A 10,255-nucleotide genomic window follows, 5' to 3' on the forward strand; every position below is an offset into this window, starting at 1 on the left:
TAATCCAGCCAATTGTGACAATGATCAACAGAATCACAAGTTTCATTGATCCCACATACTAAATATTATTAATATCACCTACTAAGACTGGATCGTGGAAATTTATTATGACATGATAGTTACAGTAAGTAAATATTACTTTTGGCTTCAATATGGCTTCAATATGACCTTTCTAGCGGAAACAATAGTGAGGTTGGATGATTCAATAAACGGAAAAGTAAAAAAATAAGAGTTTAAACACACTCATAACCAGTACACTCGACTGTCAAGTTTCTTTTGTTGGGTGTTGCTGACACAAGAGAATGACTTTCTTTACACTTTGCCCGCCTTGAGATCTTCCTGCTTCCGTTCTTACACAGTCTTGCAGCCACCGATGTAAAGCCACTCCTCATGTAGCTTACTATAGCAGCAAGAAACTCTCTGAAAAGTGAAATGGAAATTATAATTCTAGGAAGGATTTGTTTTTTAGATAAAAGGAATTACAAATAGTTATACATGTAATGTGTATGGCACAAATATACTCTAAAAAGGGCAGTCAACTGGTCAACCAAGATTAAGATAGAAGGTGACATAGTATTGAATTTTAACATTGAAAATCAGTCAATAATCACTTTGACAACATGATTGCACCAATCACATTATACCATCCAAGAAACTTACAACATAGAAATGAAATATTTTCAGCCATCAAGTCATGTATCAATGAAGAATACAAAAGGCCCTTATTGATTCAACCTTAACAAGGTTCATAAACTCATATCCCAATCAGGAGTGACAGTGCAATAAATTTTGCACTATTAACAGGATTCATTTAAAAGGTAACATCTAAGGCCTGTCTGAAGTGAACAAATAAAGGAAAAGTTGAGGGGTATTTTGTACTTACAATGGTGAGCAAGGAGATCGTCCCCCATTTACATAGTACAAGAATAGGAATGAATCATAATGTTGGCCATTGATTAAATAAAATCCCTGCAACCTTCTTATACACTTGAAAGACATTTTCTTGTATAAATTTATTGCCGGGTTATTGTAAGAAATTACATGCAAGTAGACAGCTCGGCAGGTTGGAATACTTGAAGCATATTTTATGACCTCCCGTATCAGAGAAGAAGCTGCAGATGCAGCCCAAATTAGATTGCAAATTTATATTGTTGAGAACTTCAACAAAATTAAAGTGCAAAACCCCTACCTATTCCAAGACTTCTATATGCTTCCACTACTCCCAACGTCAGTACATAGACTAAAGTTTGGTCAGATTTAGCTGAGTCACATCCAAGCATATCCACTATCTACAAGATTAATATTCATGGAAAAATTCACAAATTATCAGCACAAAAGATTAAGCTGTCAAATTTACACTTTAAGAGGGTCTACCCTATGGGACAATTTGAACAGATTTCTAGCAATATAAGTTCTAGTAGGTCATTATCTAAAGGTTAGCAACAGAAAACTAATAAAATAATCAAGCCACATGAGCATACTTTGGATATCTAGGAATACATATACTACATCAAGTTTGTCAAACAGGATATACTTTCCATCAAGTATGTTTTGGTGTGTGGCCAATGATAGACATATTATCTTTGGGTAAAGAAGATTGATTGAACACATTTTGAATTAATTTTTCAACAAGAACTAGCTACCTACACCATATCCCCTTATAACCAACAACTAGTTGTGATTTGTGAAATCAATAAACAGCAACATTTTCCACATGAAAGATACATTCACACAGAGTAGTAGAAACAACACACGTGTTCTCTTTTCAGCACAAGTTCTAGCAATGCTGACAGAACTTTTTCATAGTATGTTTCAAGTAACTAGACAAAAGGCATACAATTGTGCATAAAGGGGGTCAACCTCGCTTTCCTTTGCAAGAACAATCCGTGCTGTTACAAATCCAATGAGTTCATCACTTTGACCATCTGGCCGACTGCGGTCAACAGCTCCCCATGACACAATGTCTCGTCCATGTACCACATCTTGGAAAAAAGTAGATTCATACCTGAGCATTGTGAATGTCTCTAGGTAAACACAATTTCAAGAGCTCATATTTATAGTCAATGAAACAGCACATGATCGCACCTGATGGGAAATAGTCTGCCATGGATATGCTCTAAAATGTCAAGGTCAGAAGGTCGTATAGGTCTGTAGCATATTTTTGGTCGACTCGACACTTTTGGGTTTACCATTGAGTCCTTTACCATTAATCTCCAGCAAATATCTGATATACTTGGAAAAATCGTGCAATAATAACTGCTTCCATTTACACAGCAACAATGACAAAAGCCATTGAGTAGTTGCTATTACTGCAAATCAATCAAGAGCTTCAGGAATTCTTCATACACATTATAAATACAAAAATAAAGAAGAAAACAAGCAAACAAATATGAGTGTGTGCAAGTGTGTGCCTGCACACAAAGTTTGGATCAAATGTCAATGGAATTTTCCTTTTCTGTAGAATTTTGTACTACAATATTGGGAAAAAAAATATATTATTAGAAGAGAAAAAGCACAAAATAAAGGAGGATAAGGAATCCAACTTGGCAGGACAAAGTAAAGTACATGAAGGCAGAATTTTTTGCCAAAATCTTTAAACCTAGCCAGCAAAAATGGCTACAAAGTAGAAGTTCAGAAAGCAACTGCTCAGTAAACAAAAAGTGTCCAGTAGTTTATGAATTAAAGCAGCAAACAACAAACATGAGAAGAAAAGATTAACAAAAATACACGCAAGAAGAATCTAGCCCTATCTGAATTGTAGTGGAATCAACTCAATTTGATTCCTTTCACTCAGTCAGAGGCATAGAGTCAGTCCTATTGTTCTCAATCCTTAATTGTGAGATCCCTTTCCACTGCTCTAGAGAACCTCCAACATCCCTTTCCATCTCTCTCTCTCTCTCTCTCTCTGATGAAAGAAGATAAAACAAGCATCTCCCTCTTTATCCCTTTTAAACCTGGATTTCGACCTTCTCAACCTAAAGTAAAATAATTCCTCAAACAACTTCATTTGAAAGACAACACTCAATGTATATAATCTATCAAAAACAACTTTTCGGAAATTTACCATGTAAAGAGGTACAGTAATTTACAATTATATAATTTTCTAAAGGAAAAAAAAAAAAGATCCGAGCCATACTGAATCTCATTTGACAACTCCATTTTCCAAAGAGGAAAAAGAAAGCAGTAGAGTTAAGGTAAAGAGATTGAAAGGGCATAACCACAAGGAGCATAATAATATGAAGAAAAAAGCAAAGTAAAATCCTAAGAATAAAAGTTGTATAGTGATCCTAATCAATCACCTTAGTTGAACAGCAACACGAATATGAAGATGGATCAATTTTGATAGAAAGGAAGAAACAGAGTGCAAATAGATTGGTTCTTGAATTGGGTAAATTTAAGAAACATGGGATGGAATTTCATGATACCTTACATACCACAATCATTGCTTCCAAAGACTGAGAAGACGATTATGCTCTGCTCGCCAATCCAATGCTTCTACCATTCACTTCCACCAACGAAACGAATCTCTCTAACAACCCTCCCTTGTCCTCTCTTTCTTTTATCATACCAGTTTACTATATCCTACTACTTTATCAAATATAAATAGTAATATAATAATTTATTAAAATAAAAATAAAAAAATTCAAAATTATTATAATAATATATGATAATAATTTAATTTCAATGATAAGTAATAATAAATAATAAGTATTCATTAAAGTTATAATATTTTATATCATTAATATATTAATTTTTTATTACATGTTTTTAAGTATATTTAAAAAAAATAATTTATTAATTTTTTATTATATATCATTAAATATGTTAATAAAATTATTGTATAAAATAAACATTAAATAAAAATTCATGTATTTATTATCTTAAAAACATAAAATATATTTAATACTTTTTTATTTAATAGTTAAGTGAATTTCTAAAAATAAAAAGTATGAAAATTTAAAATTATTATTATTATATTATTATAAGAAAATTCTAAGTACTTTTAGGTTACTGTTTATCTTAAGAATATTTTTTTTATTTCAATCTTTACGATCGGGATTCTGTTCTTCCATTGCACGTTAATACAAATTTTGTTTTTGAGATCATTTCATTCCTAAGATGCGTGCTTAATATTATTATAGAATATTATTATAGTTATGGTATCTGTTAGATTGCTATTTATATTTATATATAATAATAATAGTATACATTGCGTGCAATTTGTGATAAATATCGGCAATGATGATTACTAAAATGAAATTATAATTTTTTCTTTGTTTTTTTATTAATAAATATAAAAATAGTGTAAACAATAAAATGTATTTTCATTATCTTTATAAATTAATGAAAATAATAAATTTTTTTCTTAAGTCAAAGATGTTTCTAACTTTTTATTGAATGCAATTCTTAAAACAGGCCCTTACTGGAAGAAAAAAAAAAAGACGTTATCCTAATCGCAATTACTATTCTAAAGACTTCATCTCTTCTCTAATTTTACTTAATCAAAGGTTTCATTGTAGACCTGTATAAGCCCCTCAATTTCCTTGTTTCTTGTTTTTTTTTTCAGCATATTCCTTTTGATGCCTAATGAAAATAAGAACTTCAATAAAATAGGCCTTAAATTGGCAAATTAGTTCATTTCTTAAGTTAATCAGACTTTGAATAGCAAATTTAATGTACGACAATACAACCATATAGCTTAGTATGTATGTACACTTCACTAGGATAGAGTGCTCCTCCCACTCAAATATCAATTCTCAGTCTCAATGAGAAAAGTCAATATTATATGATAATAAAAAAGTCTCAAATATTTACATTAAAGAACTATTTAATATTTATAGAGCCAAATACCCCAACAGGTTCTTTGATCTTGAAATTCAAAGGACTGCCCCAGTCATAAACCGATGCTTGAGAACAGCCTCTGCAGCTGGTCTCTTTCGAAAGTCAGCATTAAGCATTGCCTGAAACCATGAGAGCAACAGCATGAACTTCTGATATAGCTCCTGAATTTTAATAGTTCAAGCTTGAAGTAGTAATAAAACAAGCTTTTTATGAAACTAAAAATGCTAGCAAGCAAAAAAGGCACTATTTCATTTTAAATCTTCATTCTACTAAAAAAATTAAGGGCATTCTCAAATACTGAGTATTAGACACTTTTGTAAATCAGCCAAGTACTTCATAAATTGTAACACACACTCCCTCAAAGCCATTTACTAGTAGTTGCCCAAACTACAGACATTTAAATACCTGAAGTAACTCCCAACCAGCACCACCGCCTAGATCCAGGAACTCAACAGCACTTATTAATTTGTCATCTGCTATACAATACCTGCCAAAAGAAGAATAAAACAAACACCGGGCAGTTTTTTCTTCCAAGTTCAGACATGCTGGATGAAGTGCAAATTTAGTTTGGCAAAAAAACATTGTAGTCTTTAACTTAGGAATGGTGGCAAGACATCAAGATTTTTGGATACAGTAATTAACCTCAAAAACTATGTGATTGAGGAAAGACGTATTACTTAGTATAATGTGAAGTATCTTTAGTGTACCATATATAGGTAAATTGGGTGAACAGAAGGAAAGTGATATATCCAAAGGAGATTGGTTACACCAGATTTCATTCTAAGGGGGCGTTTGGGAACTTCTAAAAACTAAATATCTTTGTGCAGGTAGGCAAGTTTTTAAATATAATGTTAGGATCCAATTGTAAAGTATTAGACTTGAGTTCCATGTTGGAAGTATGGAATTCTAGTGTGGGTTAAAGCACCATTGGCATGCTGGGAAGACCAGCTAGGAGTCAATCCAAATTATTCTTGCACAACCACAAGCACTAGTTTTCAAAAAAGTCATCTTAAATTTCCTTTCTTTTTTTTTTTTTTTCTAATTCAACTTTTTCCATATTCTCTCTTCCTTTTCATTCTCCCTTTCTCTCTCTGTTTGCCAGATTTAAGGGTATTAGATGAGATTTAGTTGTAGCAACAATTCATTCATCCCATGATCAATAAGAAGGCCAAGTTTTTTGAATTTAGATAAACAGAATCATCAAATATTCACATTTATATAAATGAATTCAATATTAAAATGAGTTTAGAACCAAAATAGGCCCAAGTTGAATTGGTTTGTCACTAATATATCCGGTTCCATCCTGCACTACTTTAAACTAGTCCGGTTCCATCCTGCACTACTTTAAACTAGTTTTCAAACTTCCTAAACAGCGCCCCCCCCCCCCCCCAAAAAATAAAAAAGTCGTTTTATTCCAGCTATTTGCTCTTCTTATGAACAACCCAAGTCCATAACAAAAAGTATACCTTGATCAAAGGGAAGTTACAAAATAACTCTATAACATATATGTCTTCTCTCTGAGTCTCTGCACAAGATTAAACCACAAATTAAACTAGAAGATAACTTACTCTCGTACTGCTTCAAGATCAAGTTGGAAAGTGTTCTCCAAAAGCCTCTAAATTTCACAGTCAACAAAAACTTCAGTGAAGATATTATCTAATGAGAAGGAAAACTTTCACATAAAAGAATCATCAACTGCAAAGACAAAGACATATTGGCGGTACAGCTTACTTGCAAAGAAAGCCCATCCATTACAGCAGCTTCACAGAATGGAACAAAAGCCAAGTATGCAAAAAGAAGACCTGCTTCGTATCTGCATTGGAACTCATTAAAGAAATAGGTAACCTGAAAAAGATGCTGAAACAAACTTCTGCATTCACCCAAGTTCTGACAAGTTACATGTCATCAGCTATTCCAAAAGCTCTTTTCTCCATATGTGTGAATGCGCCAGCACCTGTCGCTCGTCTCCAAAGCCCATCTGCAAGTTGTCCTGAATCCTCTAGTTCTGTGTACCTGGAATGATGTAATTATACGTAACATTATTTACGTTGTAAACTACTTCAGCTTGAAATTAGACTGTTAGCTTTCAGCAAATAAAGCAGCAATTTTGAATTTTTGAGCAGCAGCCTCACTGAAACCCAACCTAGCTAAATAGAATATTTAGGAAATCTAGATAAAAAAATACACAACAGAAAAAATTATAGCCAGAAAAAAAATGCAGATGGCACCAATGATTCCCAATAAGCAGCAGAAATCAAAGTTCACAGAAAGATAAAAACATTTATGCTAAAAAAAGGGGAACAAAAGAACATTTTTCATGCCATATGCATATGCAATATATATGTATGATCGACATATTAATAATAGGTTAATTCAAGACAAAAGGGCCCAGTAAACCATTACGTTACCTGACATTAACAGAAAAGGCTAGATCCCGAAGTCTTGGAATCAAATAAGGAGCTTCTCTTTCTGAAATTGTGCTTCCATCATATTACAAACACATCAAAGGTAGGGTGAGAAGGCATACGACAAACGTGAAGTCTTGAACAAAACTAAATGCTTGGTAGTTTCATACTTGAGAACCACAGAAAATGGTCCTAGACTCTGGTGCAATCTGTCGTGTTCATGCAAGTAAACTAGACCTCTCATGACACCTTGAAGCAGCTTTATAATAAAATATTGTCTTCTTTTGATTGTTTGTCCTTGTTCAAAGCGATTCCAAGATGGCAGTTCTCCCAAAGCTCGATCTCTTGATACCCTCTCACTTGCTATTTTTGCATAGTCTGCCGCACTATATTTCCCATGATCACGAAATGCAAGCCACTGGATCAAACACATTGCTCCAACACAATCAACAGAACTGGAGCCAAGGCATGTAAAGTGAATGAATTTTTGTTAATTTCACAGAACAAACCTGCTCACCGGTCGTTGTCTCAAACCCACCTACAAGTAACACAACATGCTGACCAATACCTTTAGAACTGCCCTGCAAGGAAAAATGTAAACCAGCAAGATATTAATTTAATAAAAAATAAAAACACTATGAATAGATATAAAATGATTAAATAATATAAAAAATTATATAATTCCACCTGAAGAAACAAGTGTGTATTCAACTCATTTGCAGCTAGTGCATCAGCTACATCTCCACCAGCTCGTTTTCCAGGATAAACCTTCAGTATTATTGGGTAAGAGTTTCAATTCTCGATGCAACACACAGTCATTGTGCAAAGATTTAACAGATTGATTACCTTAAAAGTAACAGGAGTTCCTGTGAGTGGACCCCGAGAAACTCTCCCTTCATAAAGCCTGCAATGCATGTGTTTCTTTATATAGTTCCTATTCATTTGCAATTGAACCACACGACACTTACCTTATCTTTACATTGCCTTCTCCAACATCTTGAGTTTTCAGTCCTCCCAAGTCTTCAAGTGAATAATCAGTGGCTGGCCCCGACAGAAAGGCCGAGTAACTGCATAAAATTCCAAAAAAAAAATTAAAAATTGGGTTTTTGATATCCAAATAGAATACCCAAATGGTTGAAACGCAAAAGGATGAACCTGGTGACGTTGATGAAGCCATAGGTGCCAATGGGTCGACCCACTTGGAACCAATCCGAGTCGGCGAAGAAAGGGGCTTTAGCTTGAACAATCCGAGAGTGAAAGTAGAGAGTGGACCTCGTGGATTTGGAGAGGGGCAAAAGGGCTGTGTGAGTGTGAAGAGAATGGTAGAAAGAGAGGGAATCAGGAGATGGGGGAAGAGGTACAAGCACAACCATGCCTTTCTTTTCTGAGGTGCTTGTGAAGGGAATATCGCGCCAAGTTCATCAACGACGGATAAGAGAAAAGTTTTCGGGTTTCATATAAAATTATATGGAAAGTGAAGAAATTTTCCACATTTATATAAAGGCTCGAAGTGTCTCGGGGAATTAAAAAATAATACACTTAAAAAAATATGTTTAAATGTATTAAAAGTTAGGAAAATTATTCGTTATAAATATTTTAAAATTTTTAATTAAGGTCTTGAAGTATTAGTCAATTTTTTTTTATAATTATGAGTTCATATATTAGGTAAATTTTTTAAAAAAATTATATTTATGATTAAATTAGTAAATTAGTCTTTTAAATTTTTTATTTATTTATTTTGACTATTTAACTTCAAAGATTATTTAAGTAAAATATTTTTTATTAAAAAGATTAAATTCTATTTTTTTTTTAGTTTTGTATTTTTATTTTATTATCTTCTTTTTTTCTTCCTTTTTTAAAATTATTCTTATATTTAGTTCAGTCCCTAAATATTGTTGTAGTCTTATACTTCTATTTTATTTTATATTTTAATATTTTGAAATATGTTTGAAAGGAGATTTTTAGAAGAGTAAAGAAAAGCGGGTATTTTTTAATTTTTAATTTAAAAAATTATATATTATTTATAATAACAAATACATTATTAATTACAGTAAATTTTTGTTAATATATTAATTTATATTTTTTATTTTTAAAAAATATTAATTTTAAAAATATATTTATTTAAAATATAAATTGTCTTCTTTTCTTTTCAAAAATTCCTTCTCAAATAACATAATTTTTAGATACAAATATTGTTATTACACATTAAAAAATTATTAATATGACTTGTTAATTGAGAAGTATAAAAGTTTATTTGATAAAAAATAATATTATTTCACTATTTAAAAATCATTGTTTCACTATTTAAAAAGTTCTGTTGTAAATCTCCTCATTTTCTTTACATTACTATCTTTATTTTATTACGTATTTTACATACAAATTTATCTTTCTTTCTTACTAACCTTTCTCCTTCTCTTGTCTCTTTTATTTAATGTCCTCTGAATGTGTTTAAAAAAATCATTGATACAAAAAAATATAAGATCTAAGATAATATTTGAGATGATAAAAAACCAAAAAAACAAAGAGTAAAATAGGTGATTTGAGAGAACCATTGATATTGAAAGCAGGGTATTGTAACTTTGAATACTTTGCTTTTGATTTTAATGTCAATAACTTTAGTGGGTGATGAGTGAAAGGTTACAAATGACTTTCTTATTTGTTTGTGATTGACATATGTGCAAGTTTGTTAAAGTGATAACTAAACTTTTTATAGGGAAGTCTTTTGCATTTTGGGACTAATTTTTAGTTTAGGAATGTTTTAGGCTTTGTTGAGTTTGTTAACTATAAGTGGAGGTGATGGTGATTTTAATACTGAGGGTGTGTTTTGATCTTTTGTATTTAATATTGGTGAATTTGTTGAGTCTTAGGAAGGGAGATGGTTTGAGAGTTTTCCTAAGTTGGATTCATTCTTTTAACAAAAGACACAAATAAAGATGGTAGTGAGAAGAAAAAGAGAAAATAGAGGACAATTATTTAAATAGCGAAGCAATATAGTTTTTAGCTAAGTG

The 10,255-nt window shown here is 31.8% G+C and overlaps 2 protein-coding genes across 3 annotated transcripts; both read right to left on the reverse strand.

The window, feature by feature from the left end:
- Positions 1-28: 28 nt before the first annotated feature.
- On the reverse strand, positions 29-3,559 carry LOC113869226 (histone acetyltransferase MCC1). 2 transcript variants are annotated; one of them, XM_027505450.1, is made up of 6 exons: positions 3,426-3,559; positions 2,086-2,309; positions 1,861-2,005; positions 1,190-1,289; positions 884-1,112; positions 47-420 (listed from the first exon to the last, which is right to left on the reverse strand). In XM_027505450.1, exons 2-6 carry the CDS (start codon positions 2,205-2,207, stop codon positions 234-236), a joined length of 783 nt encoding a protein of 260 aa, XP_027361251.1. In that variant the 5' UTR covers positions 2,208-2,309; positions 3,426-3,559; the 3' UTR covers positions 47-233. The 2 variants fall into 2 exon arrangements, with proteins under 2 accessions (XP_027361253.1, XP_027361251.1); XM_027505452.1 differs by lacking the exon at positions 3,426-3,559 and having other exon boundaries at positions 29-420; positions 1,861-1,982; positions 2,086-2,244.
- A 1,066-nt stretch (positions 3,560-4,625) lies between these two features.
- On the reverse strand, positions 4,626-8,716 carry LOC113869160. Its single transcript, XM_027505341.1, has 12 exons — positions 8,403-8,716; positions 8,216-8,314; positions 8,094-8,151; positions 7,935-8,015; positions 7,757-7,828; positions 7,418-7,665; positions 7,251-7,322; positions 6,742-6,855; positions 6,574-6,655; positions 6,411-6,457; positions 5,248-5,329; positions 4,626-4,961 (listed from the first exon to the last, which is right to left on the reverse strand). Exons 1-12 carry the CDS (start codon positions 8,618-8,620, stop codon positions 4,878-4,880), a joined length of 1,257 nt encoding a protein of 418 aa, XP_027361142.1. The 5' UTR covers positions 8,621-8,716; the 3' UTR covers positions 4,626-4,877.
- Between the last annotated feature and the right edge of the window lie 1,539 nt (positions 8,717-10,255).

This window comes from Abrus precatorius, unplaced genomic scaffold (assembly GCF_003935025.1).
Source record: "Abrus precatorius isolate BTA unplaced genomic scaffold, Abrus_2018 Scaffold6, whole genome shotgun sequence".
Classification (NCBI taxonomy): domain Eukaryota; kingdom Viridiplantae; phylum Streptophyta; class Magnoliopsida; order Fabales; family Fabaceae; genus Abrus; species Abrus precatorius.